General features: G+C 65.2%; 5 protein-coding genes across 5 annotated transcripts; 3 read left to right on the forward strand and 2 right to left on the reverse strand.

The window, feature by feature from the left end:
• The first annotated feature begins 4,203 nt into the window (after positions 1–4,203).
• TUBB4B (tubulin beta 4B class IVb) lies at positions 4,204–6,628 on the forward strand. Its single transcript, XM_079790840.1, has 4 exons — positions 4,204–4,361; positions 4,654–4,762; positions 4,843–4,953; positions 5,439–6,628. The coding sequence occupies exons 1-4, from the start codon at positions 4,305–4,307 to the stop codon at positions 6,497–6,499; spliced, it is 1,338 nt and encodes a 445-aa protein (XP_079646966.1). The 5' UTR covers positions 4,204–4,304; the 3' UTR covers positions 6,500–6,628.
• CIMIP2A (ciliary microtubule inner protein 2A) lies at positions 6,621–10,255 on the reverse strand (the record flags this gene model as incomplete). Its single annotated transcript, XM_079790841.1, has 6 exons — positions 9,257–10,255; positions 8,128–8,342; positions 7,575–8,045; positions 7,257–7,351; positions 6,931–7,048; positions 6,621–6,709 (listed from the first exon to the last, which is right to left on the reverse strand). Exons 1-6 carry the CDS (start codon positions 9,310–9,312, stop codon positions 6,621–6,623), a joined length of 1,044 nt encoding a protein of 347 aa, XP_079646967.1. The 5' UTR covers positions 9,313–10,255.
• Positions 10,256–10,466: 211 nt separating this feature from the next.
• Positions 10,467–13,291, forward strand: STPG3 (sperm-tail PG-rich repeat containing 3). Its single transcript, XM_079791369.1, has 6 exons — positions 10,467–10,778; positions 11,689–11,837; positions 11,947–12,081; positions 12,179–12,267; positions 12,605–12,902; positions 13,012–13,291. Exons 1-6 carry the CDS (start codon positions 10,690–10,692, stop codon positions 13,143–13,145), a joined length of 894 nt encoding a protein of 297 aa, XP_079647495.1. The 5' UTR covers positions 10,467–10,689; the 3' UTR covers positions 13,146–13,291.
• Positions 13,292–17,436: 4,145 nt separating this feature from the next.
• On the forward strand, positions 17,437–26,489 carry NELFB (negative elongation factor complex member B). The gene is made up of 13 exons (XM_079791367.1): positions 17,437–17,572; positions 17,838–17,997; positions 18,181–18,280; positions 19,070–19,300; positions 21,351–21,536; positions 22,085–22,197; positions 22,640–22,742; positions 22,909–23,004; positions 23,112–23,254; positions 23,328–23,434; positions 25,355–25,496; positions 25,590–25,698; positions 25,776–26,489. Exons 3-13 carry the CDS (start codon positions 18,230–18,232, stop codon positions 25,920–25,922), a joined length of 1,428 nt encoding a protein of 475 aa, XP_079647493.1. The 5' UTR covers positions 17,437–17,572; positions 17,838–17,997; positions 18,181–18,229; the 3' UTR covers positions 25,923–26,489.
• On the reverse strand, positions 19,732–21,174 carry LOC307110659 (uncharacterized protein; the record flags this gene model as incomplete). The annotated part of the gene is made up of 3 exons (XM_079789916.1): positions 19,732–20,916; positions 21,035–21,108; positions 21,159–21,174. The coding sequence occupies 3 exons, from the start codon at positions 21,172–21,174 to the stop codon at positions 19,732–19,734; spliced, it is 1,275 nt and encodes a 424-aa protein (XP_079646042.1).
• Positions 26,490–26,548: the final 59 nt, after the last annotated feature.

Consider the following 26,548-nt stretch of genomic DNA (forward strand, 5'->3'; position numbering starts at 1 on the left):
TCCCTCAGCACCGCCCCCCATGTCCCCCAGGTCCTCTGTGCCTCATCCCCTTCCATGGACCCCAGGCCCCTCCCCCAACAAGCTCCTCGGCCTCCTGAGCCTGGGTTCCCCCAAGGGAAGTAGCCTCTAATCTGGAAGCCGTGGGGGGCCTGGTGGGAGCAAGACCCCTGGAGCAGGCTTGTGCACCCCAGTTTGGCTTCCCCCCACTTCTGTGACCCCAGGACACTCCTTTGGGTCTGGCCTCAGCCTCACGGTCCCTCTGATGGAGTCCCCTGGGGAGAGGCAGGCCTGGCCGGCTCCCTGGGGCGGTGGGGAGGCGGTGGCGGGAGGAAGGTGCCCGTGCACCTCTCCTTCCGGGGGCAGGTGAGGCCACCCACAAAGGCTGACCGCCAGGTCCTTTGAGGCCACAAATGCCTGTCTGCCTGCTGCCCCACCGAGAGGTAACGCACCCTCCCACTGGGACCATGGCCACCAGCAAACAAAGCCACCCCTGTGGCGTCTCTCGACAGCTGCTGGCTGCCGGAGGCCAGGCGCCCGCACTCCCACGGCCCTGCCTGGACCCCCTGCGCCCGCACGACCCAATGCTCCGCACGCACGGTGGCAGGGACACCCTTGGACGAGGGTGGGGACCTGCGGCCCACGGTGCCGCCGCAGCCCGAGCCCTCAGGCTTAGGCCCAAGGGCCACAGGGAGGGTCCCACTGTCCTGGGGGCAATGGGAGGGGCAAGGCCTACACCCTGGGTGGGCGACACACCACCTCTTTGTTCCCCTAAAGTGGGGGTGCCATACTGCGGGCACTGGTCCGAGGGAGCCTTTCCCGGTGAGGGAGGTCTCAGGCCACACAGCCTGGGGAGGGCTTTGCCCAGCTCACTGGGGGGAATCTGAGCTGCTCCCGTTCTCAATGATTTGTGGCAAGTCGAGGCCCCATGGCCTCTGCTGCACAGCCAGGGCCTGGCCACAGCTGCTGGGGTTAAGCTAGCTACTGTGCAGGGCACTGGGAGGACCCAGGATGCCAGGCAGTGGCCCTGCGTACCTCACATGCCATGGCTTGTGGTCAACAGAAGCCCAGCCCACCTTCCTGGCCTGTTTGTGGGGGACAGGCCTGGTCCCAGAGCCGCCCGTGGGCCTGACTGCCCTTGGACAGGGGGAATCCCAATAGGACCTCCATCAGCTCTCCACGTGTGTCCTCTCAGGGTCGTGGTCTCTAAGGATTGATGGGGCCAGGGGGTCATTAGTCAATGTGACGCCGCTAGGGCATCCCTAGCTGGTTTTGCTGCTGCTCTGGCCGGGTGCCTGCAGTGCTGAGGAGCCAGCTGCAGACCCCTCCCCGGGGACACACGGGGTGATGTCCCAGGGGCAGCCTGTCCCAACGGCCTACCCACAGAGGAAGTTGCTGCAGGGAACGCAGTGTGCCTTGACTTCCTGCCTGGTGTGTGCAGCGCAGGCCCAGAGCGCATGCCCTCCAGCGAGAGGAGTGGCAAGGCATTGCCCAAACATCCTCCCGTGGGGGACAAAGGAGGGCAAGAAGTTTACAGGGAAAAAAAAAAAAAAAAAACTAACAAAAAACAGTCCGGCCAGTGTGGCTCAGTGGTTGAGCATCCACCTATGAACCAGAAGGTCAGGGTTCAATTCTTTTTTTTTTTTAATATATTTTATTGATTTTTTTTACAGAGAGGAAGAGAGAGGGATAGAGAGTTAGAAACATCGATGATAGAGGAACATCAATCAGCTGCCTCCTGCACAACCCCTACTGGGGATGTGCCCCCAACCAAGGTACATGCCCTTGACTGGAATCGAACCTGGGACCTTTCAGTCCGCAGGCCACACTCTATCCACTGAGCCAAACCGGTTTCGGCAAGGGTTCAATTCTTGGTAAAGGCACAGGCGTGGGTTGTGGGCTCGATCCTCAGTGGGGGGCCATGCAGGAGACAGCTGATCCATGATTCTCTCTCATCACTGATGTTCTGCTCTTTATCTCCCTTCCTCTCTGAAATCAATAAAAAATGTATTAAAAAAACAAAAACAGCCCTCGCTGGTTTGGCTTAGAGCAGGGGTCCTCAAACTTTTTAAACGGGGCCAGTTCACTGTCCCTCAGACCGTTGGAGGGCCAGGCTATAGTTAAAACTATGAACAAATTCCTATGCACACTGCACATATCTTATTTTGAAGTAAAAAAACAAAACGGCAAAAACACCCGCATGTGGCCCGCGGGCCGTAGTGTGAGGATGCCTGGCTTAGTGGATAGAGCATCAGTCTGTGGACTGAAGGGTCCCAGGTTCGATTCCGGTCAAGGGCACATGCCTGGGTTGCGGGCTCCATCCTCAGTAGGAATGCAGGAGGCAGCTGATCAATGATTCTCTGTCATCACTGATGTTTCCCTCTCTCCTCTCTGAAATCAATAAAGATATTAAAACAAACAAACAAACCGGAGGCCCAGTGGCCACCCCCAGGAAAGCCGAGCTGTAGGCCCACCAAAGGGTGTGAGCTACCCGTCCCTTCGGTGAACGTTAAAGATGACACCCGCGCACTGCTGGATACAGTCAAGGCGCAGCCACGTGTTTAACGTTTTTCCTTCCTGAGCTGTGCTCCCCGCCATCAGCAGATAGAAGGCACTTGTTGGCAGGGCATGCAGGCCTTGGCTGTGTGGTGTCGGAAATGGCACCAGAACGTTACTGGTGACTGGAGTCGGGTCACACCTTGACTCAGCAGCCTCTTCCGGTTAAAGAATTCAGAAGCAAGATTCAAACTGTAAGAGAAAGTTTATTTACAAAGCCGCAGGGGTGGCCGGGAGCGGAGAGGAAATGGGCTCGGGAGGGAGGGGGTGCAGGTGGGGGGGGGGAGGGGGAGAGAAGGGTAAGACGCAGGCGCAGCCCCGGGTGGAAGGGGTTTGAGGTGAGGGTTCTAGAAGGCTGGGTGGGCCCTGATAGGACACTCATCAGCTCTGCAGGTGTGTCCTCCGTGGACCGGTGTGGCCAGGGGGTCATTAGTCAATGCAGCTGGTTCCGGTTTTGCTGCTTTGCTGGGCCTGGAGCTGAAGCCCATGTGCGGCCTGGATGCACTGGCTCCAAGTCAGCACCTCGTCGTCCCGGGGGCTTCGTGCTTCCGGGATCTTCTCGCTTGTTCCCCGGTAGCGGGGGTTCCACCGCAGGGCGAGCAACGCGCCAGGGGAGGGGAGGGGAGGGGAAGGGACGGCGATTCGCTGGAGGCGGCCAGGTTCCCCGGGGGCAGGCCCTTGTTTTCCCAGCCGCGCCCGTTGCCAGGCACCCGAGCTCTCCGCCCGGGAGCTGCGGCCCCGTCCAGGTGCCTAGCACCGCTCGGCAACAGAGCCGGAGCCTGCAGCCCCGCCAGCGCCCAGGGAGGTCTGGGCACCGCCCTAGTCTCCCCGGAGCAGCGTAGCGTTGGGCCCAGGCACCAAGGCGACGGGAGCCGGGCCAGCGCGGTCTCCACAACAAGCTCCGGGCTGCGGGCTGCGGGCTGCGGGCGGACCCGCCCTGCCCCCCCTCCCCGCCCCCGCCCCCGCGCGGGGCCCACGTGCTCCCTCACCTGACCGCCACCCGAGCGGGCCCAGGGCCCACGGAGGGGCGCAGAGCCCGAGCCCTCGGCGGCTCCGGGGGAGGCCCTACTCCACCCGCAGCCCGTCCTGGAGCCGCCGCCCCAGGCCCCCGAGCCCTGTTCGTCTCGTCCGTGGATGGCTCCGAACCGCGCAGGACGGCGCGGCCACGCACGTCCTCGTTACGCGGCGGCCCCAGGCAGCGGCCCTCCGGAGGCGCTCGCCCACCGGGGCTTCCGGGCCGCCGCCCCGTCGGTGCTTCCCCAGACTCCCGCCCGCCCCTGCGCCCGCCTTCGCCCTCGGCCCCGCCAGCCCGGAGCCCGCGCGCGCCCTCCAGCCCGCGCGCGCCCGCGGCACTGCGGCAGTTACCAGGACGCTGGCCCCGCGCGGCCAATAGCGCCGGCCTGGCGGCGTGCTCTCCGGAGCCAGCCAATGAGGGGACAAATCAATCATTTGAAACACCCAATGGGCTGAGCGCCGCAGCGCGATGGGGGGTCCCTCTAGAGCGAGAGCAGGGGCCTCGCCTGGCCAATAAACAGCGACGGAGTTGAGAAGGCGGGCGTTAGGCGGCTTGATTGACGGGGCTGCAGTCAATCAAACGAGGCCGCTGGCCAGCCTCGTTCTGGCAGCCCAATAGGGAGCTGGAGGAGGCGGGTGCTATGGGTATATAAACGGCGGCGGAGCGTCGGTTGTAGCATTCTGCGCTCCCGCTGCTCGGCTTCTGGTTCTGTTTTTCCATCTGCGCCGCCGCCACCATGAGGGAGATCGTGCACCTGCAGGCCGGCCAGTGCGGCAACCAGATTGGCGCTAAGGTGAGGGACGGGCGCCGGGGACCTAGCGCGGGCGGACCTCCCAGGCGGGCTGGGCGGCCAGGAAAGATGGCGGCGGGCGGGCGGCGCCCCCGCATTGCGGCCCCGTGCGGGGCCGGAGTTCGGGCGGGGGCGCCGGCGCGGGCCCCCCGGGGACCGACTCGGCAGCGGGGAGTGGGAGGCCTAGGGGGGAGGGGAGCCGAGGGGAGGGGAGGGAAAGGCCGCGCCCGTCCGGGGCGGGGCCGGTCCCGGGCTGCGCCGGCGTGACTCAGCCCGGCCCGCCCGCGTCTCGCAGTTCTGGGAAGTGATAAGCGATGAGCACGGCATCGACCCTACGGGCACGTACCACGGGGACAGCGACCTGCAGCTGGAGCGGATCAATGTCTACTACAACGAAGCCACCGGTGAGACCTCGCGTCCCTTGCCCGCCCCCTCCTGCCGCCCCCGCGGCCAGGTCCTCACCGACGCCCTCCCGCCCCCCCAGGTGGCAAGTACGTGCCCCGCGCGGTGCTCGTGGACCTGGAGCCCGGAACCATGGACTCCGTGCGCTCGGGGCCCTTCGGGCAGATCTTCCGGCCGGACAACTTCGTCTTCGGTGAGCCGCCTGTGTAGCCAGGAGGGCCGAAAGGTCAAGAGGTGCCCAAGGTCACCGCCCTCAGAACCGCAGAGAGCGAGGTCCGATCCGCACTGCACCTCGCGCGGGAGCTGGGCCCCCCGGCTGGACACCCTCCCCTGCGCGTCACTCAATCCCTCGCCCAAAGCCGCTTTGGGAGGAAGGCCCAGCTGTCCGGGCGGGGCGAGTGGCGATGTAATCTCCCCGCCGAGAAGGCAGTGGCGGCTCATCTGTCCTTGGGAATTGGCAGGGGCCGAGTGGGAGGGGCTGGCTTATTGTTAAGTCATTTCAGCGCAGCTCCTAAGTTAATTTTTAACGAGGCAGGTTGCTGCCTTATGTGGGGTCTACCTGCTTTACCTGTAGGGTGAGCTCTGTGTCACCTCACACCAGGTGGTTGGCTTTTCTGGCCCAGTGATGACGGGTGACGCATGCCCGGCCACCGAGTGACCTGCTGCCCTCTCCTGCAGGTCAGAGCGGCGCCGGGAACAACTGGGCCAAGGGGCACTACACGGAGGGCGCAGAGCTGGTGGACTCCGTCCTGGACGTCGTGCGGAAGGAGGCCGAGAGCTGTGACTGCCTGCAGGGCTTCCAGCTGACCCACTCGCTGGGCGGGGGCACCGGGTCCGGGATGGGCACCCTCCTCATCAGCAAGATCCGGGAGGAGTACCCCGACCGCATCATGAACACCTTCAGCGTGGTGCCCTCGCCCAAGGTGTCGGACACGGTGGTGGAGCCCTACAACGCCACGCTCTCCGTGCACCAGCTGGTGGAGAACACGGACGAGACCTACTGCATCGACAACGAGGCCCTCTACGATATCTGCTTCCGCACCCTCAAGCTGACCACGCCCACCTACGGCGATCTGAACCACCTGGTGTCGGCCACCATGAGCGGGGTCACCACCTGCCTCCGCTTCCCCGGCCAGCTCAACGCCGACCTGCGCAAGCTGGCGGTCAACATGGTGCCCTTCCCGCGCCTGCACTTCTTCATGCCCGGCTTCGCGCCCCTCACCAGCCGGGGCAGCCAGCAGTACCGCGCCCTGACGGTGCCTGAGCTCACCCAGCAGATGTTCGACGCCAAGAACATGATGGCCGCCTGCGACCCCCGCCACGGCCGCTACCTGACCGTGGCCGCCGTGTTCCGGGGCCGCATGTCCATGAAGGAGGTGGACGAGCAGATGCTCAACGTCCAGAACAAGAACAGCAGCTACTTCGTGGAGTGGATCCCCAACAACGTGAAGACGGCCGTGTGCGACATCCCGCCCCGGGGGCTGAAGATGTCGGCCACCTTCATCGGCAACAGCACGGCCATCCAGGAGCTGTTCAAGCGCATCTCGGAGCAGTTCACGGCCATGTTCCGGCGCAAGGCCTTCCTGCATTGGTACACGGGCGAGGGCATGGACGAGATGGAGTTCACCGAGGCCGAGAGCAACATGAACGACCTGGTGTCCGAGTACCAGCAGTACCAGGACGCCACGGCCGAGGAGGAGGGCGAGTTTGAGGAGGAGGCCGAGGAGGAGGTGGCCTAGAGCTCCTGCTACCGGAAGCGTGAGAACTCTTTATTCACTCTGTCTGTCCTCCTGACCCTGTCTCACTGTGCACTGTCTTCCTTCCTGACATCTGAGTTGTACAGACACCATTAAAGCATTTTCATAGTGCCCGGTGCTTCCGCTCCCGTTCCTTCCGGTAGGCCTGGCGCGTGCTGTTGCCGAAGGTCATCCCGTAGTGGTCCTGCATGTCTGCGTGGGGAGGGCCACACTGAGGCGCTCGGCCGGGCCCAGGGCGGGGCAGGGGCGGGGTCCCCTGGCTGAGGCAGCTGGTCTATCTGACTGTACCAAGAGGCCGTGCTGGGCCATCCTGCCTGGGGAACCCCAGGGACATACCGCCAGCCCTGAGCCTGTGCAGCAGCAGCGGGAAGGGCCCCAACCACCTGCCCCGCCCCCGTGGTCACCGCACTCACACGGGATGAACCCCATGTAGAAGGGGATCAGGCCCTGGCTGTTGTAGATGGTGTTGCTGGGCCAGTACGTTCGGGGCAGCCTCTTGCCCAGGGCACAGATGGGGTTTCTAGACAGGAACTGGGGAAAGGGCAGGTGTGACTGGCGGGCTGCCCCCACCAGGTATTTAGCTGCAAGTGCCCGGCCGGCGGGGCTGACATTTGACTGGTTAATGCTTAGGGGTCTTGTCATCCCCTCCACCAGGGGGGCTGCCGTGACCATGCTGGGCTCCCCACCCCAGCTATGCCCCCCAGTCCCAGGGGTGGGTCCAGGGCTGCTGTCCTCGTACCTGGCTTTTGTCAAACTCGTCCATGGCCTGTGTGACCCCGTTGCGGTAATTCATGCCCATCACCCAGGCGTACCGGGGGATGAAGCCAGCGTAGCCTGGGGAGGGAGAGGTCAGGTGCCACCTCGGGTCCCTTCGCCGCCCACTGCCCTAGTGCCAGGGAAGCCCGCCCCGGCTCCTTCCGTAAACACGGCACCTCCTTGTTGGGGCCAGATGGGCGTGGGCTTCCAGCCACAGAAACGTGGGCAGCCCTTGCTCTCACCCCCCTGCTGGGCCCCTGGGGCCTTGGGGGGTGTCCTTCCACCCAGGCCCGGCACCCACCTGAGATGGCCTTGCGTTGAATCAGGTTGGGGTGGTCCAGTTGGGGCAGCCTGTGGAACCTGCCTACGTCCAGGGTCTCCTGCTGGTCGCCCGGGCTGGGGTACTCATCCCTCCTGCAGTGGTACAGCTGGGACGGGACGGGCGGGTCACCACCCTCACCCCCACCCCCACCCGGGTCTCGCTGGGGTGAGGCCGGTCCCAGTGCCCCAGTTACCTGGTACCGCCCAGGGGCCTCTTGGAGGGGGGTGGGCTTCCAGGCCTCCTCCCCATATGCCAGCCGCAGGCCCGGGTGCCCAAGGCCCCTGGAGACCGTCTTCCTGCCTGGTGGGCACGGGGGGTAGGGTGGGTAGGGCATGAAGCCCGGAGGCAGTGAGGACTGCCAGCATGCACTCTCTGCCCCCGGTGGTCCTTCGGCCTCCTCCGGCGGGGAGAACTTGCCCAGGACCTCGAAGTTCTTGAAGGGCTTCAGACCTGTGTGGACGGCAGCGTGAGCAGCAGGGCAGGGGGCGCAGAGGGGCGGGGGGGGGGGGCGGGCGGCGGGGCCTGGGCTCACCTGTGTAGTGGGGGATGTAGGGCTCGGCCAGGTCGCGGCAGGGGGTCGGGGGCGGCTTGGACTTGCTGAAGTCCTCGATGAACTTGGGCTTGGAGATGGGGGACAGCACCGAGCACGGGCTCTTCTGCACGCTGGGGTCTGTGAGCAGCTGCGCCGTGGTCCGCCCGTAGGTGTTGCCCACCTGGTAGCGCAGCTGCGGGTAGAAGCCGGCATAGCTGGGGGTGGGGAGAAGGAAGGAGGAGGCAGGGCCAGTGGGCGAGGGCAGGAGCCAGCCCGCCAGTCCCAGGCCAGGTCCCCGACCTCCACCTGGATCTCGGGATGGAGGGCACAGCGACACGGGGCTGCCGGGCTGTCGAGGCCGAATGGGCAGCACGTGCCAAGCACTGACCCGCCGTGTCCCCACCACGTCGGCCAGCAGCAAGGGGCTTACAGGTGGCAGAGGCGGCGGAACGGAATGCCTGGAAGCATTTACAGGGATGGCGTGGGGTCCTGCCCGGCGGCCTGCTGTGCACAGCAAGGTGGCGCCCTGGGAAGGCCTGGCGGGGGGGTGGGGTGGGGGGGGAGGTCTGGCTCAGACCTTTGCCACCCAGGAGGCCAGGAGTCAGGGAACAGGACCAGGATTTGGGAGGCAGGCGGGAGGGCTGCTGGAGGAAGTGAGGGCCGAGCTGAGGGACACAACCATGTGGGCATATCGGGGGGGGGGGACCTGTGGGGGTAGTGGGGGGGCCCTCCTCAGGCTCTCCTGCCCCCCCTTTGCCCCCAGAACTCCTGGGAAGTTAGGTCTGGTTCCCGGCCCGCCTTTTCCTCGCTCACAGGCGCAGGTGGTGTGGGTGCCCGCACTCCATAGAGGGCGTGGTCAGGGTTTACACGGAGCTGCCCAGTGAGGCAGCCTGGCGTCTGCTGGTCAGTTTACTCCGGGTGCTCATCCCGTCTTTAGAGTGTGGAGCACTGTGGTGTGAGCGTCGGGCGTTTTCCAGCCAGCTGCTGGCTGTCCCCGGCTTTCTGCTCTGGCACTCGCACCACCAGCAGGGAGGGGAGGCCTGGGCCCTGCCCCTCCCTGAAGACCAGCTCTGGGGTTCCCTCTCCGCTGGCCTGAGCCGCTCCCCGTCCCCGCAGCCCCCGCGCTTACCCCGGGACGTAGTGCGGTTCCGGCGTGAAGAGGTAGTGTTTCTGGGTAGCTGTCATCTTGCCTCAACTCCACCTTTGCTGTGTGCTCCCTCCTCTGGTCTGGCTCCCTCCCTGGGAGGCGTCTCTGTTGCTTGACAACCATTGTGAGCAAGCCCCATTGCTGGGCACCCCCTGGCCAGGCCTGTCCTTAGCCCTGCGAGTGCCCATTTCACAGGTGGAACACCAAGGCCCACAGCAGCCGGTGGGAGGTGTGATGCCGAGGACCTCAGGGCCCAGGAGGTGGTGCCTATCGCTGCAGCCAGGTCCCAAGTTGGCCCTGCCGGAGCCTGGGGCCAGGGTTACCCTTAGGAGGCCACGGGCCCCCAGGGTGAGGCTAAGAGAACCCCCGTGTACCCCAAGTCCCCTTCTCAGGCCAGAGGCCCGGAAGCCCCAGGGGCACGGGGACAAGCCCCTGCAGCGAGGGGGGCCGTCTTCCCTGGAGCTGGAGCTGTCTTCCATTTTATTGATTTATTTTTTAAATATATTTTATTGATTTTTTACAGAGAGGAAGGGAGAGGGAGAGAGAGCTAGAAACATCGATGAGAGAGAAACATCGGTCAGCTGCCTCCTGCACACCCCCTACTGGGGATGTGCCCGCAACCAAGGTACATGCCCTTGCCCGAAATCGAACCCGGGACCCTTGAGTCCGCAGGCCGACGCTCTATCCACTGAGCCACACCTGTTAGCGCCGCTATTTTCCATTTTAAACAAATCCCAACTTTTTCCTTTTTGTAAGGAAGGACTTTCTAACCATACAAACGCAGTATCATAACAGGAAAGATTAGCAGGTTCAAGTACATGTCAAAAAACGGCATAAGCAGTACTTAGAGGCGGCTACAAACCGGGGGAATGTGTAACAAGTGTTGCAAACAGATAGGATATCAGTATAAAAAGCCCTTACATGACAAAGCTATGGAGAAGTACCGCCCCAACAGAAGAATGCACACGGAACGTGAGCATCTTCGGGCACGGGGGGGGGGGGGGGGGGGGGGCAGTCCATAACCGTCCGGACAGAAGGTTGAGGTGAATCAGATCCATGCTGACCAAGGCACTTTCCTTGCCGTGGTGACAGCGGGAACGGCGCTCCTCAGGTGGGTGCCGTCTGGAAAGTAGTTTGGGAACACAGATCGCTGCACACACGCTGTTACACACACTGGGACCCATTGCCTCCACTCCTAGGAACCGCTCCTGCGGAATGAGAGGCATTTCGCCGAAGACACGCGCGCAACGTCACCCACCATGGCAGTGTGTCGGAGAGAAGTCGGAGCCAGCCCAATGTCCGCCCACAGGGCTCTGCTCCCGAGCATCTGTGGTCTCTGCCAACTCTGCCCTCAGAGAACTGCGTACACCCGAAGGGCCCGGAGCCCTGGCCGAGCCCTCGCCCCGCCCCGATAAATGCCCTTTCCTCAGCGAGTCTCCATCCGGATGCCTCCCACAGCCAGGCCGGGCCCAGGGGAGGAGATGTGCTTGGCCAGGTCCTGCCGGTGGGTGAGGCCAAGGCCAGGGCTGGGGCTGGCAAGCGGGTCAACTTCCGAGGGCGCTTGGAGGGCCGTGGCGCCCAGATGGGGTCACACTCAATCGGGGTCATTCATTTGCACTTCGGTGGCCCCATCATCTGTGACACTTTCTGGCCGTCTGGCCTCTGTGCCTCCAGGCAGAACGCAGGCCCCCACCCCTCAGCCCTGCCAGGGACCCCAGGTGACCAGGGCCAGCACAGTCCCCTCAGGCCCATGGGCCTTGCCTGGCCTTCCTGAGGGCTGGCTCTCCAGTGGGGCCGGGAGCTCCCTGGACCTCCCATCCCACCCTCATGCCTCCTTCCAGCCGGCCCTGTACAGCTGGGCATTGCACAGCACCCACGCCCTTTTCTGCCTACTGCCCGCGTCAGTCCTCCCAGAACCCCTGCTGGAGTGGACCCCCAAAGTCCAGAAAAGACAAGGGTTGGGACAAGGAAGGGGGTGGAGGGAGGGGGGAGGGGACTAAGCCAGGCAGGCCAGGGATCCTCCTCGCCAAGGTGGCCCAGGGTGACCCACCAGGCAGGTCCGTGGAGGGATCCTGTGGCCACAGCCCCTCCAGGGCTGGACCTGGAATTCCCGGCAACAGAGTGGGGGTGGGGGGGCCTGGGCATGACGGGCCATTGAGGTCACAGAGCCTGGTGGTGTCCCCAAGGGAGGCAGCCAGAGACACTGACAAATGAATTTTGACCAGAAGGCTGTGAAATTCCTGGCAAACTTTTACATCAATGGCGGCAAACACTGGACCCACGGCCCCCTGAGACAAGAGTCCTTAATGCCGATCCAGTAACTTCCAGGGCGAAGGCTGGGGGGCGGGGCGGGGCGGGGCGGGCGGGGGCCGCTGCCTGGGGATGGGGCGGACGGAGGCTGCCCTCTGTTGCAGGCCCCAGGCTGTGTGGTGGGGCCCCTGCCCCTGGGCCTACGGGAAGATGCGGCCCCCAGCGGTGCAGGAGTTCCCCGAGGGCCTCAGGATAAACCTGGGTCCCCTCCGGGAGTCCTGGCGGGTCTGCACCGGGAACCGGAAGAAGCTGTGTGAGTGCGCGGGGCGGGGGGGGGGGGGGGGCAGACTGCCTGAGGGGGCGGGGCAGGGGCGGGAGGGGCCTGCTGGGAGGGCCCAGGCCCAGAGCTTGCTTCCTGCCAGGGCTGGAGCAACGCCCCCCCATCCTGATCGACCTGGACTACCCCGGCCCCACCGCGTACCAGGTGCCCGACGCTTCGGTGCGCGAATCCTCCCCGCACCCCCACTTCAGCATCGGCCGCAAGCGCCCCGCCCGCGGTGCGTGCCCCTCCCCGCGCGCTCCCCACCGCCGCTCGGGTCCTGGACGGGGCCGCACCCCCAGCCTGCGCGCCCCCATGACACTGCCCCCCTGCAGAGGCCGCGGGCCGCGGGGCGTGGCAGACGGTGTGGTTCCAGAGTGAGAGGCCCTTCAGGCCGAAGGCCGACTTCAGCCGCAAGCAGAAGGTGGGGCGCGGGCCCAGGAGGTTCTGCGGGGGCGGGGCTGTGAGGCCGGAGTGGGCGGGGCCTTGGGGAAAGGGGGCGGGGCGGTGAGGGACGGGGTAGGAGGGGCCGTGGGAGGGGAGGGGCCTGTAAGGCTGGAGTGGGAGGGGCCTTGGGGAAAGAGGCGGGGCTGTGAGGCCTGAGTGGGAGGGGCCTTGGGGAAAAGGGCGGGACAGGAGGGGCCTGTGGGGCGGGGCCTCGGGGAAAGGGGGCGTGGCCGTGAGGAACGGGGCGGGAGGGGCCTATTGGGGCGGGGCCTGTGGGTCGGTGGGCGGGGCTTCAGCCGTCTCCTTGCCCACAGTTGCCACCGCTGGCGGACTACCCTCAGCTCAGCGGTCACGCCTTCCCAGCCATCAGCTTCGTGGGCCGCCGCCCTGTCCCGAAGGCCGCCCAGTCGCGCGCGCCTCTGGGGCTGCTGCGGGCCCGGGGTGCAGGTCGCAGTGCCCGGCCCCCGTGGCAGGACCCTCTGCCGCCCCCGGGCGAGAAGCGCCCCAGCCCCAACACCTACGACATCCTTCCCGGGTGCCGCCTGCAGAGCCTGCGCCCGCCCGCCTTCTCCATGAGCCGCTCGCGCGCGTTCGCCTCCTGGGTTAACTCCTGTAAGGAGACCTCGGAGCGGGGGCCCGGCTGCGCGGAGGCCTGGGGCGGTGGGGCCTGGGCCGCGGCCGGCGCGCAGCCGCATGGGGCTCCCGCCTTCTCCCTCTGCAGCCCGCAGCCCCGGCCCCGCCGCTTACCACGTGGAGGATTGCTATAACGCGCGCTTCCCCGCGGCGCCCGGAGTGGTCATCCAGGGCGTGCGAAGGCCCAAGCGCCATGACACGGGCCCCTTCTGCACGCTGTAGCGCCCCCTGGACACAGCCGGCCGGCCAGTTACCACATGGACCCGCCTCCCCCCAGCCTGGGCTTCTAACCCTCTGGGCACCTCTGACCCCCCTTCCTGGCCGGCCAACCCTTCTGTGCGCTGTGGACACGGAGGGCCAAAGCCCCACCTGCCCACCAGGCTACATAGAAATGCTGTTGGTTCTTACGGACTTGGTGGTGCGCTGGCTGCCGTCCCTGTCCCCCGGGGGAGCGGTCCTGAGGGGTCTTTCCCTGGCAGCGGCCTCCTGCTGCCTCCTCCTGCCCTCTCCTCCAGGGCGGTGGGTGGCAGCTTGAGACTTCCGGCCCGAGACAGTATGGGAGGGGTCCCTCTGGGGAGTGCAGGACACCCCCATTCAGGGGGCCCGGCAGGCTACCCGTCTACCCAAGAGCCAGGCTGCTTGCTGAGCTGAGAAACTGCCACAGCTGGGGCCCGGCTCCCTGAACGGCCGTCTGGGCGTGAGGTCAGCTGCACAGCCAGGAGGAGGGCTCAGAGGACCACCTCGGCAGGGCCTGGCCCCACTGACCCCAGCCCCTGCCCACAGACCCGGCAAGCCCGCCCAGGGCCACGCAGGCCAAGCCACAGCCACCGGACTCCCCGGTTCGGGCCTGTCCTGATGCAGTAGCTTGGCCATTGGGTTACCAGCCTGTCCTCCTACCTAGGGGTGGCCCCATGGCGGACGGCAACAGCATTCCTATGGGGTCCATAAACCCTTCTGCAGGGAGGCAAAGGCCCAGGGCGTCCTAGCGCATTCACCTGTGACCACTAGGGGTGAACCAGCGGGGGATCGAGTCCCAGCCCCCCCAGGGCATCAGTGGGCCTGCAGTTGGTGGTTGTTTTTTGTTTTTGTTTTTTAAATACATTTTAATGATTTTTTTACAGAGAGGAAGGGAGAGGGATAGAGAGTTAGAAACATCGCTGAGAGAGAAACATCGATCAGCTGCCTCCTGCACACCCCCTACTGGTTAGGCCTGCAGTTGGTTGTTGTTGGGCTTGGCCACAGAGAGCTGTGGGAGCCCTGGCTTTGGGAGCTTGGCCCAGGGTGGGGGGACCGGGGGCCCCACCCATAGCTGCCCCGCCAGCAAACCCGGGGCTCAAAGCCAGATGTGGGACGCTGGAAGGATGGGTCCCTGGCCTGGGGCTGGGCTGTGGAGGGCTGCTGGGGAGGGAGCGAGGAATGGCGCACAAGGATGAGCGAGGACGTGCTGGGCAGCGGGAAGGGGTGTCTACAGAGCGAAGCTTGGGGACCACGGCACGTGAAGAGGACGAGGTGGTGACGTTGGGGTGGTGAGCTTGGGAATGGGCTGGGGGGCTGGCGGTTCACCAGGAGGGGTTGGAGGGGCTGCAGGGGCTGGGTCAGGGCCCGGCCTACTTAGCAGCCGGGAACCCAGCGAGGGGCAGAGCAGGCAGCGCCCACCGGCCTGTGAGCTTCTGGCACCAGAGGGCCTACCACCTCGGGGCCGATGCCCGTGGTGGTGGGGGACAGCCCTCCCGTGCCCACTCCCACTGCCAGCCCAGGTCCGTGGCACCCCCACCGGGAGCGCGGGCAGGCGAGGGCGGCGTGCACCTGGCGGGACCGGGAGCTTCCTCAAGGGACAGCGTTCTGTGGGCCACAAGCAGGCTCGTCGGGGTGTCCCGGCACCACGCGGGGTTTGTTCAGGAACGGGAAAGGGCGCACTGGGGTGAGTGCGGGCGTGGCGAGCACGCGGAGCAGGGGAGAGATGACGTCCCTGTCGAGGGGAGAGGAAGTCAGGGTGCGCCCTGTTGTAACGCTCCTTCGTGTGGGCACCACGCAGAGTGATTTCTCTGAGCAGATGAAGGGGGCGGGGCGGGAAGAGCTGTGGGAACCCCTTTCACGTCCCTCGTGGTTCAGAGTTCCGGTTTAGGGTTCGGGTTCTGGAGAAGGCCGCACACAAATGAAAAGAGACTAGAAAAAAATTAATTTGGCGATATGGGGGGCCAAGGGGGAGCCCACCTCTAGTGGGAGGACTACCGCTAGGCTCGGGCCTTGCCATCCCTTTTATTGAGACTAGGGGATACACCCATAGCCCTTAGGCAGGTCATAGGCAGATTATCAGATCAGTAAGCATTTACATGATTATTTGATGGGGAAGTTGCCTCAGTTACCACGTTTCAATTAGATAGGGAGTAGTTGGCTCTGACCTTTCAGAGCTTCAAGGTTGACAAGCCTTCCAAATCTTTCTATTAGTGAGACAATGATCAGTTTCCGGCAAAAAGCCCTTGGGTTTTTTAAAAATATATATTTTATTGATTTTTTTACAGAGAGAAAGGGAGAGGGATAGAGTTAGAAACATGAATGAGAGAGAACCATCGATCAGCTGCCTCCTGCACACCTCCTACTGGGGATGTGCCTGCAACCAAGGTACTTGCCCTTGACCGGAATCAAACCCGGGACCCCTCAGTCCACAGGCCAACGCTCTATCCACTGAGCCAAACCAGCTAGGGCAGTAACTTCATTTTAAAAAAATATTTGTTGTTGAACATATTATGTTAGTTCCCTCTTTTCTCCATTGACCCTTTCTAGACCTCCCCCTCGCCCCTTGCCTCAAGCCTTCACCACCCTATTATGTTTCCATGCCCCCCCCCTGAAAAGTTCAACAGCCCCTGTTCATGCTGAAACTTTATTTTGTAAAGAGGCAACTTAAGATTCTAGGTAATGTTTGTAAGTCTCAAAATACCACCGGAAATAGGCATTCCGTTCATCTTTGCCAGTTTCAGCGCTGTTACTGTCCTATTCGGTTTTACGAAAGTAAGTCTGGCTCCGGCCGATGTGGAGCGTTGTCCTGTATGCCAAAAAGGTGACAGGTTCGATTTGCAGTCAGGGCACATACCCAGGCTTCGGGTTCAATCCCCAGTTGGGGAAGCAGCCAATTGATGTCTCTCTCTCTCTCTCCCTCCCCCTTCCTCTTTGTAGAATCAATTAAGAAAAAAAAAAAGTTTGGAAATCTCCAAGGTTCCCCACAGTGGCCCCTGACATTCTGAATTACTTTTGGTCAGATCTGCCCATTTAGTGAAACATGCCCATGAAGCGTGACCTCATCTTTCAAACCTGAGTTCCTGGAGGAGGGGCGGCCTTAAAATACTTAAATAACTGAGACCCCACTTTTCGGAGAATTCTCCAGATCCAGAGGCAATCTCTCCTGCAGCGGCAGGTCGGAGTCCAGGCCGCTGGTCACGGAGGGGCAGGCCAAAGGCAAGCAGCCCGTTGGAGGAGGCAGCCTGCTGTCCGGAGGGCCGGGCAACCGCTGGGCGCTTTCAACAAGACAGTCCAGTCCGGGCCGGAACCAAGGCTGGCGGGTTTCAGTCCAGACACCCCCTCTTCCAAAAAGCGAGGGCCCACGGCGAGCCCGTCTCAAAACAGCCTGATCCCCGAGGAAACGGGAAGACTCATCGAATCGAGCGATCAGAGGCAGACGGACAAGCACGGGCTTTAACAAGAAACCGCTGAAAAAAAGAAAAAAAATTACAAGAAACCGCTGGACGGTTCCGGAGGGAAGCCTGGGGGCCCCGGAGCACAGCGCGGAGCCGGGCCCCAGGAGAGGGCCGAGCCGGGAGCCCCCGGAGCCCCCGCCGAGTGGCACCGACCGGAAGCGGAAGTTGGGGAAGGGCTGGTGCGACACTCGGAGCTGACGCCACCCGAGAGCTCCTCCCACAGGCCCTCCCGATTCATTCCGGGTCTCTGTCCTTAACAGGACCATTTCTCAACGTCACGAGGCCGGCCGTGAGGTCGGCCACAGGGTTTCTCATAATAAAAAACCCATTCGGCAAAAGTGTCAGTTCTGCAGTTCATAGAAACGTCCCCCCTCCCGTGCCCGCCCCCGCCCCCGCCGCGGTGCCCCGCACACCGCGCCCTCCACACGCCTGCCCCCGGGGCCCAGACCGGAGGACGAGGCCAGAGGGCGGGCGGCAACCCCGTTGGGCCGACCCTGCGGCGGCGGGGGAAGCGGCGCCCGAGGCCCGGCGGAGGCGGGGCCTAGCTGCGGCCGCGCGCGGCCGCTCAGCCCGGCCGGCTCCTCTCCTAGGAACCTCCGCGCGGCGCTGGCGTTTCCGGCCCGGGCTGCTTAGCCCGGGACCCGCGGGGCGGGGCGGAAGTGGGCGGTTTTGGTCCCGGCGGCGCCGCGCTCCGGGAGGGACCTGGCCGAGCTGGAGGGCGCCGGGGAGAGGGGCTCAGGCGGCCCCCGCGGCCCGAGCGAGCGGGCTGCCGGGGGGCCTGCGGCGGCCGCGGCGGCGCCGGCGGAGCGCGGTGGGGATGGGGCGCCGAGCCGGCCTGGGACCGGGGCCTCGGCCCTGTTCGCGGGGCTGCAGGACCTGGGCGTGGCCAATGGCGAGGACCTGAAGGAGACGCTCACCAACTGCACGGAGCCGCTCAAGGCGATCGAGCAGTTCCAGGTGGGTGGGCGCGGGAGGCCTCGGCGAGGGGGCGGGGTCGCGTGGGAAGTGGGCGGATTTTGCTCCCTTTGATCTGTTCCCCGGATGGAGGGACCAGGTGTCCCGAGCTAGTGCCCGTGGTCGGACCTCCGGGTGGCTCTGTAGTTAAGACCGGCGCCGCCGGGAACACCCTCGGTGCCAGGCCAGACGTGGCTGCCACTGTGCTTTCTGTTGCTGCCCCGAGCAAGCAGAATCGACCCCCCTGACCCTCCGCTTCCCCAGACAGAGAATGGCGTGCTGCTGCCCTCCCTGCAGTCGGCCTTGCCCTTCTTGGACCTGCACGGGACGCCGCGGCTGGAGTTCCACCAGTCCGTGTTCGACGAGCTGCGGGAAAAGCTGCTGGAGCGCGTGTCGGCCATCGCCTCGGAGGGGAAGGCGGAGGAGAGGTAGGCGGCAGGTGGCCGCGCAGCCCCCTCTCAGGATGGGGACTGGCTCCGCAGACCTCCTGTCCCCTTGGGGACGCGTCCCCCTCGCAGCAGGGGCCTGTCCCCCAGGTGGCCCGCCTGGGGACGCCCGTCCCTTCACCGGCTTGGTCCCGTGCCACTTCTCAGCCACCCGCGTCTTCCCAGGTACAAGAAGCTGGAGGACCTGCTGGAGAAGAGCTTTTCCTTGGTGAAGATGCCGTCGCTGCAGCCGGTGGTGATGTGCGTCATGAAGCACTTGCCCAAGGTGAGCACCGCGGGTCAGCAAGGCAGCGTGGACCCGGGAGGGTTCCCGAGCCGCCTGCCCCGTGGGTGTGTGACCTCTGGGCTGGGGTGTGGGCCCCTTTCTGGGAAAGAGCTGTGCCCGTTTAGCATGGCTGCCTGCACCTGCTGGGCTGGGGTAGCCACAGGTGCTTTCAGTTGGGGCTGGGTTTGAGGTGTCTCTGTCCGCGGGGCCTGGTGCTGAGGCCGGGTGAAGGAGGTGACGCGGCAGATCTGGCAGAACAACCAGGCGCTCTTTTTTTTTTTTAATATCCTATCTAATAAAGATGGAATATGCAAATTGACTCACTTTGCGACAAAGATGGCAGCACTCACAGCCAATAAGGAGGGAATATGCAAATTGACGTGACAAAGATGGCAGTGGCCAGGATGCTCGGGCCTCTGGGCAGTGTGCGAAGGTGGAAGGCAGCTCCCTCCAGGCCGGAGTGAAGGCCTGGGTCCCGGGTGCCGGCAGCCAGGGGAAGGAAGGCCTATTCTTGCATGAATCTTTGTGCAACGGGCCTCTAGTGTTTTTATTGATTTCAGAGTAGAAGGAGGAGGGAGAGAAAGATAGGAACGTCACTGATGAGAGAGAATCATTGCTCAATGCCTCCTGCACATCCCCCCCCATGGGGATTGAGCCTGCAACCCTAGTGTGTGCCCCGACTGGGAATCGAACTGTGACCTCCTGGTTCATGGGTCGATGCTCAACCCCTGAGCCCCGCCGGCCGGGCCCCATTACCTGTCTGGAAGCAGACCCTGTGTGGTCGTGTAGGTCCCTGAGAAGAAGCTGAAGCTGGTCATGGCCGACAAGGAGCTGTACCGGGCCTGCGCCGTGGAGGTGAAGCGGCAGATCTGGCAGGACAACCAGGCGCTCTTTGGGGACGAGGTGTCCCCGCTGCTGAAGCAGTACATCCTGGAGAAGGAGCGCGCGCTCTTCAGCGCGGAGCTCTCCGTCCTGCACAACTTCTTCAGCCCCTCCCCCCGGACGCGGCGCCAGGGTGAGGTGAGGCTGGCGGGTGGGCGGCGGGCCGGGCGGGGTGGGCGAGGGCAGCAGCACGCTATTCTCTGTCAGGGGGCCAGCCCCTCCCAGCCCTCCCGAACGTGTGGGGTGTTTGCTCCCGGAAGGCTGGGCTTGTACATGTGACCGGTCACGGGGGTGGGCTCACTGTGCCCAGGCTGGGCCTTTGGGTGTCAGGGACGTGACTCTGCACCTCGGCCATTCTCGTCGCTGAAGCTCAGCGTGTCTTCCTTCAGCTCTGGGACGGTTTCTTCCGCTTTTAGTTCATTAGTTGCTTTGACAGACGTTTCTTGAGTGCCGCCTGCCTGTCATAGGTGCCTGGGCCCTTCGGCAACCCTGGGGTTTGGGGGTGCTTGCGTGGGGCACTCCAAGTCTCATGGGGGAGCAGACGCTCTGCAGTAAATGTCACATGTTGGTCACCGAGGGCTGGGCGGGTGGGCGAGGGCTGTGAGGATGGGAGGCGGCAGGGGAGCGGGGGAGGTGTGAGCAGGGGCCTGGCGGAGGGCAGGCTGGGCTTGCTGAGGGCAACGGAGGCCCCCGGAGCCCAGGGCACGAGGGGAGTGGGGGAGGGGTGGAGGCTGGCAGCCCCCGTGGAGACTGGCCTTTCCTGTGAGGAGGGGTCGCGGAAGGTGCCTGCCTGGGTTCCAGGAGGGAGGTCGAGCAGGGCCTGTGTGGTGACCAGCGGCCGGGGGCTGTGTGGTGACCAGCGGCCGGGGGCTGTGTGGTGACCAGCGGCTGGGGCCTGTGTGGTGACCAGCGGCAGAGGCTGACAGAGTGGCGCATGGCGTTCTGTGGATCCTCTCCCGTCCGCTCACCGGAGTCTGTGTGTTTGGTGGGAATTGGGGTCTGGCCGGGGGGCGCACTGCTTCCTGCCGAGCCGAGCAGGGTCTCTGCCGTCCTCTGCCTCCCGCTCGTCCTGGGGAAGCTGGGCCTTCGGCTGTGTCTGCCGTGGTCTCCTGTCCCTCCTCCTCGCTCCCCTCCACGCCAGGTCCCCTCCTGCAGCCTCCACCGCTGCCCCGTGGCCCTCGGGTGGGGCTCAGCCATGAGCCCTGGTGGTGGCCCACGTTGTGCCCCCTTTTCAAGTGCGAGGCTGGGCGGACCCAGGGCCAGCGCTGGCCGTGACATCGGAGGCCCAGGTCGTGGTGCAGGGACTCAGGTCGAGGCCAGGACCGGAGAGGACAGCAGCAAAGCTCTGCCCACCCACTGAGGACCGCGTCCTCGACAGCCCGAGTCTCCCCTCGTCCCTGGCTGGGTGGGCGGGGCGGACCTGGGGCCTTGGGTGGAGCTGAGGACACAGGCCAGTGGCCTTTCAGGGACCCTGTGGGCCTGGCATGGGCTTCACCTCCTTCGAACCAGAAACACCGCCACCCGACACGGGCCAGGGTCTGGTGAGAGGAGACTTTCAGCCCAAAGTAGGAGGTTGTGTGGCAGGGGAGCGGGCGGGGCCGTGGCTGTTCATGTCGCTGTGGCCCTGGCGGAGGGCAGGCTGGGCTTGCTGTGTGTGTGCCCACGGCTGTGTGTGTGCCCACGGCTGTGTGTGTCCACGGCTGTGTGTGTGTGCCCCCACGGCTGTGTGTGCCCACGGCTGTGTGTGCCCACGGCTGTGTGTGCCCCTACGGCTGTGTGTGTGCCCACGGCTGTGTATGTGCCGCGGCGGCTGTGTGTGCCCGCGGCTGTGTGTGCCCACGGCTGTGTGTGCCCATGGCTGTGTGTGCCCACGGCTGTGTGTGTGCCCACGGCTGTGTATGTGCCGCCGCGGCTGTGTGTGCCCACGGCTGTGTGTGTGCCCACGGCTGTGTGTGCTCACGGCTGTGTGTGTGCCCCCACGGCTGTGTGTGCCCACGGCTGTGTGTGCCCATGGCGGTGTGTGCCCACGGCTGTGTGTGTGCCCACGGCTGTGTGTGTGTTCACGGCTGTGTGTGCCCCACGGCTGTGTGTGTGCCCCCACGGCTGTGTGTGTGCTCACGGCGGTGTGTGCCCACGGCTGTGTGTGCCCATGGCTGTGTGTGACGCCGCGGCCCGGGTCTGGCCCCAGGTGGTGCAGAAGCTGACGCAGATGGTGGGGAGGAACGTGAAGCTGTACGACATGGTGCTGCAGTTCCTGCGGACCCTCTTCCTGCGCACACGGAACGTCCACTACTGCACGCTGCGCGCCGAGCTGCTCATGTCCCTGCACGACCTGGACGTGGGCGACATCTGCTCCGTGGACCCGTGCCACAAGGTGCCCCCCCCCCCGCCAGCCCTTCCCTCTGGCCTCCGGCGTCTCCCCTCCCTGGTGGCTGCCAGGTCCTGGCACCTGGGCTCGGACCGCCCGCCTGACCACCAAGTCTGCGCAGCCCTGCTGCCCACGCTGACTCGGCCGGGCGGGGCGCCCCTGGCCACGTCTCCTCACCTGCCCGTCCCGTCACTCCCTCCTGGATGCCTCTGCAGCCTCCCGGTTTCCCGGGCCTGGCCCTCCCCTCGGGCCTCAGGCTGCTCTGGGACCTGGGCTCTGCTCCGCCCACGTCCCCTCGGATGCTGTGCAGCCGAGATGGTGTCACTCTGAGGCCCGAGAGGGGGCCCCTTCAGAACAAACTCATACATTGTCTCCCCCACACGGCAGATGGGTGGGGACCCAGTCCTCTTTGCCTCTGTGCGTCCTGCTCCTGGGACAGGTCCTGGCCCTGAGTCGGGTTTTGGCGAGGTGACGCGGGGGCCCTGACCCTCCAAGGCCTGGGCAGCGAGAGCCGAGGGCGAGCAGGGCCTCCTCATGCCCTGACTCCCCCGCAGTTCACCTGGTGCCTGGACGCCTGCATCCGGGAGCGCTTCGTGGACAGCAAGCGGGCGCGCGAGCTGCAGGGGTTTCTCGACGGAGTGAAGAAGGGTCAGGAGCAAGTCCTGGGGTGAGGGTTGGCCTTTTGTGGAGCCCAGTCCCCCGGTCCTGTCCACAGGTGTCCAGATGAGCACGCCCTGTCCACTGTGGTGGCGATTCCAGCGCGTCTAAGGGGGGGCTGGGCACCCCGTCCCACGGTGGAGACACGACTGTGGGCCGCGTGCTGGGGGTGGTGAGGGCCGCCCTGCCGCCGTGCCCACTGCCCTGGGATGTGTCTGGGACGCGGCTGAAAGGCGGAGTCAGGGTCAGGTCCCAGAACCAAACGTGGCTTAATTTCCGTGAGAACTTTTTAACTCCTCAGGGTTGTAAGTTGGGTGCAAGTTTCAAACGGTGAGCCTCTGGGGAAGGAGTGCAGGGGGTGGGCTCGCCCTGGGGGGAGCGCCGTCTCCAGGGTCGGAGGGAGGCCGCCCTCCGTGGGCCGCAGCTTCTGCGTGAACGCGGCTGCTTTGCAGGGACCTGTCCATGATCCTGTGTGACCCCTTCGCCATCAACACGCTGTCCCTGAGCACCGTCAGGCACCTGCAGGAGCTGGTCAGCCAGGAGACGCTGCCCAGGGTGAGTGCGCTTGGCTGGCCACGTGCGGCCTTCGGGGCGAGGGCAGGGCGTGTGGGAGTGGACGGGGCGGCCAGCACCCCACGGAGCGGCGGGGCAGGGCGTGTGGGAGTGGACGGGGCGGCGGGGGAGGCGCCGGGGAGCTGGCGCTGAGGCCTGTTCTCCGCAGGACAGCCCTGACCTGCTGCTGCTGCTCAGGCTGCTGGCGCTGGGCCAGGGGGCCTGGGACATGATCGACAGCCAGGTCTTCAAGGAGCCGAGGATGGTAATGGGCCTGCAGCGGGGGCTGCGGGGGGCGGGGCTGTAAGGGGGCGGGGCTGCGGGGGGCGGGCGGGGGGCGGGGCTGTGCCGGCTGAGCCCCCGCCCCCCCAGGAGGTGGAGCTCATCACCAAGTTCCTGCCGACGCTCATGTCCTTCGTGGTGGACGACCACGCCTTCAACGTGGACCAGAAGCTCCCGGCGGAGGAGAGGGCCCCGGCCACCTACCCGAGCACCCTGCCCGAGAGCTTCACCAAGTACTGCTGGGCGGAGGTGGGGGGGGCGGGGGGCTGTGTGAAGGGCGCTCCTCAGGGCGGGGCTCGCCCACAGGTTCCTGCAGGAGCAGCGCATGGCCTGCGAGGTGGGGCTGTACTACGTGCTGCACATCACCAAGCAGAGGAACAAGAACGCGCTCCTCCGCCTGCTGCCCGGGCTCGGTGAGGGGGGCCGCCCTGTGACCGCCCTCCCCTCCCCTCTCTTCCCCTTCCCTCCCCTCCCCTCCCCGCCTCCTGGAAGTCCTGGTACAAGGCAAGGAGCTCAGCTCTGTGCTCTCAGACCCTCTGCTCCTGTTGCCTGTTGTCAGAGTCCTCCCCAGGTGGTGGGAGGCACCTTAACCCAAAGGAAGGGGGTGCAGCCTCTCAGGTCCCAGACCTCAGGGAGCCCCCGAGGGTGAGGAGGCCCCGTCCCTGGGAGGATGGGTGGGGGTGGGGTGCGAGCGGGAAGAAGAGAGCGCGGTCTCAGTGGACCCTGAGCAAGCTCAGGATGAGCCAGGGAGAAGGGGCTGCTGGGAGCATCAGCCACAGCCTCGCTCACGGCCTCTCTGTCTCAGGGCTCCGCGCTCGTGAGCTTCTCTGAAGGTTTGCACGTTCTCGCTGAGGGTGCTTGTGGGTCCTGACGTCTCTGAGGAGGAAGCGTGTTGTCTCCCGGAGACTCTGTGTGGGGAAGTGGTCTCTGTGGGGATAGGTACCCGCAGCCACCGGCTAAGCCAGCACCTCGAACCCACTCTTCCTGTTGGGAGGTCAGAGTCCCGGGGTCAAAGGGGAGGCGTGGGCGGCCGGCCATCCTTGGCTAGTGGCCCCGCCCTCCACCTTCCCAGCGCCCGTCTGTCAGTCTGTCCGCCCGTCCGCCCAGTGCCTCCGTCCCGTCTATCTGACTCGGGCCCTCCTGCACGGCCTCCCCCTCAGCAGGACCCGGTGACGGCGCTGGGCCCACCTGGTTGTGCAGGGTCAACCCTTGTCTCAGGCCCTGAGCTCCTGGGACACGGGACGTGTCCCCGGAGGCTGTTCTGCCTGTGTGGACGCCCAGGAGCAGGGCTGCACGCGGCTCATGTGCGCCTCGACCTCTGTCCACGTCCGTGCTTTGGTTTGGCTGGATCCTCGGTGCAGACGGGCCGTCCTGCTGCCCTGGGGTGGGTGGGTCTCAGTCACAGCCGCGGGGACATGCTATTCCTGGTCCCATGGTTCTAGGGAGGACGGACGTCGGATTTACCAGCTCCCTCCTGTTTCTTGACTTTTTATCGTGGGAAGTGAAGCCACATGGCCACCCCCCACCTCTGTGGAGTGTGCGTGTGGCCCTGTCCCCTTGGTGGTCAGCGCTGAGTCCCACAGTCCAGGGCCCCAGCTGTGGACGGCGTAGGGTTGTGTCGAGGAAAGAAAGGCATGAAAAACCATGTGGCCGTGACGTCCCCGGCCCACGTCCTGGCCGGGCCCACATCTCTGATGGTCACACATTTTTGTTCAGGTGGTTTCTTTTCTTTCTTTCTTTTTTTTTTTTTTAATGTATTTTTTATGGATTTCAGAGAGGAAGGGAGAGGGGGTGAGAGAGAAACATCAGTGATGAGGGAGAATCATGGATCAGCTGCCTCCTGCACGCCCCCTACTGTGGATCGAGCCCACCACCTGGGCATGTGCCCTGACTAGGAATCTAGCCGTGACCTCCTGGTTCAGAGGTTGACGCCCAACCACGGAGCCACCTGGGCTGGGCCACGTCGGGAGCCAGCGAGGCACTCGAGACCCCGTTGTCGCTGGGAGTCGGGCGCTGCTGCTGCGTCCCCTCGGGTTTTGATGTCTGTGGCTTCATGCTGCTCCCTCCACGCAGACTGAGCGCCACGTTCTGTTTCTTCTCTGACTCCCGGGACCCACTTACTCCCCAGCCCGGGGCCTCCACCCCTCCTGGCTCTCCCTGCAGACACGCCTCATTGCTGAGGCCCAGGCCCCTCCCCGCCCCCCCCGGCCTGTCCAGGCCCCACGTCTGGCTCCCAGGACCAGGGGGCACCCCGCTCTCGGAAGGGCTGCTCTGCTGTCCCCCAGGGATTGCCGCTGGGGGGCGGGGGCGGGCTGACCCTGCTGTGCCCGCAGTGGAGACCTTCAGCGACCTGGCCTTCGGCGACATCTTCCTGCACCTGCTCACGGGGAACCTGGCGCTGCTGGCCGAGGAGTTTGCCCTGGAGGACTTCTGCAGCAGCCTCTTCGACGGCTTCCTGCTCACCGCCTCCCCGAGGTACGGGCAGGGGGCGGGCGCCGCTGGGCAGGCTGAGCGCTGCGTGGGATGTGGGGCGGGCGGCCCTGCAGCCCACCCGCTGGCCTCTCGCAGGAAGGAGAACGTGCAGCGGCACGTGCTGCGGCTCCTCCTCCACCTGCACCACCGCGTGGCGCCCGCCAGGCTGCAGGCCCTGCAGAAGGTGCTGGAGCCCAGCGGCCAGGTGAGTGCCGCCCTGCCCCGCGCCCGGGGGGCTCCCTGACTTCGCCCAGGGCCTGCCCACACCCTGCCTTCCCACAGAGCGGGGAGGCGGTGAAGGAGCTCTACTCGCAGCTCAGCGAGAAGCTGGAGCAGCTGGACCACCGCAAGCCCAGCCCGGCCCCGGCCGCCGAGCCCCCAGCCCTGGAGCTGCCCCTCCCTGCCGTGCCCGCCCCGGCCGGCCTCTGACACGTCCCCAACTTGCTGGGGAGTGGACAGGGCCCTGGAGGACGTGCCCGGTCAGCCAGGAGCCCCTGGCCTGGGATTGTCAGGACCCGTGTCTCCTGGAGACAGAACGGTGCTCGTGGGTGGGTGGTGGCTGAGCTGAGACCCAGGGGGGTCCCCTGGGCAGGTGCCTCCTCCACGCCTCCGCCCCACCCTGACCTGACAGTCGTGTGCGTGGGCGCGGGACCGTTCCGGCCGTGAGCTCTGCCTCCTGTGTGCACTGTGGGGCCTGCAGGTGCATGGGGGAGAGCCCCCTGCTCGCCAGGGGAGTGGGCGGCTGGCGTGGGGCACAGGTTGGCAACGTTGCTGGTCAGCCTGGCCCTCTGAGGACTTGTGTGTTGGACAGTGGACAGTGCACTGCACTGGGACCCCGGGCAGAGGGGGCCCTGCCCAGGCTGAGGAAAGCCCAGGCCCCAGCTGCTGCCTCAGTTTACCCTGGGAGAGGTGTGCGCCCTGCTCAGCTGCATTCTGAGCAGGGAGGGTCAGCTCGTCCGCGGTGACTCCTGTGTCAATAAAAGCGTTTTGGTAAAAGCAGCGGGTGCGTGTTTCTGTGCCGAGGGGTGGGGGTCGCTGCCGCATGGGGTCAGGCC

This window comes from Cnephaeus nilssonii, assembly GCF_951640355.1.
Source record: "Cnephaeus nilssonii genome assembly, chromosome: 14".
NCBI lineage: Eukaryota > Metazoa > Chordata > Mammalia > Chiroptera > Vespertilionidae > Cnephaeus > Cnephaeus nilssonii.

Coding starts and splice junctions, on each gene's coding strand:
- TUBB4B (XM_079790840.1), top strand. CDS start 4,305: ATGAGGGAGATCGTGCACCTGCAGGCCGGCCAGTGCGGCAACCAGATT. Junction 4,362..4,653: donor GCAACCAGATTGGCGCTAAG/GTGAGGGACGGG, acceptor CGCGTCTCGCAG/TTCTGGGAAGTGATAAGCGA. Junction 4,763..4,842: donor CTACTACAACGAAGCCACCG/GTGAGACCTCGC, acceptor CCGCCCCCCCAG/GTGGCAAGTACGTGCCCCGC.
- NELFB (XM_079791367.1), top strand. CDS start 18,230: ATGCCGTCGCTGCAGCCGGTGGTGATGTGCGTCATGAAGCACTTGCCC. Junction 21,537..22,084: donor CCGTGGACCCGTGCCACAAG/GTGCCCCCCCCC, acceptor ACTCCCCCGCAG/TTCACCTGGTGCCTGGACGC. Junction 22,743..22,908: donor GCCAGGAGACGCTGCCCAGG/GTGAGTGCGCTT, acceptor TGTTCTCCGCAG/GACAGCCCTGACCTGCTGCT.
- STPG3 (XM_079791369.1), top strand. CDS start 10,690: ATGCCCTTTCCTCAGCGAGTCTCCATCCGGATGCCTCCCACAGCCAGG. Junction 11,838..11,946: donor CGGGAACCGGAAGAAGCTGT/GTGAGTGCGCGG, acceptor GCTTCCTGCCAG/GGCTGGAGCAACGCCCCCCC. Junction 12,082..12,178: donor CCGCAAGCGCCCCGCCCGCG/GTGCGTGCCCCT, acceptor GCCCCCCTGCAG/AGGCCGCGGGCCGCGGGGCG.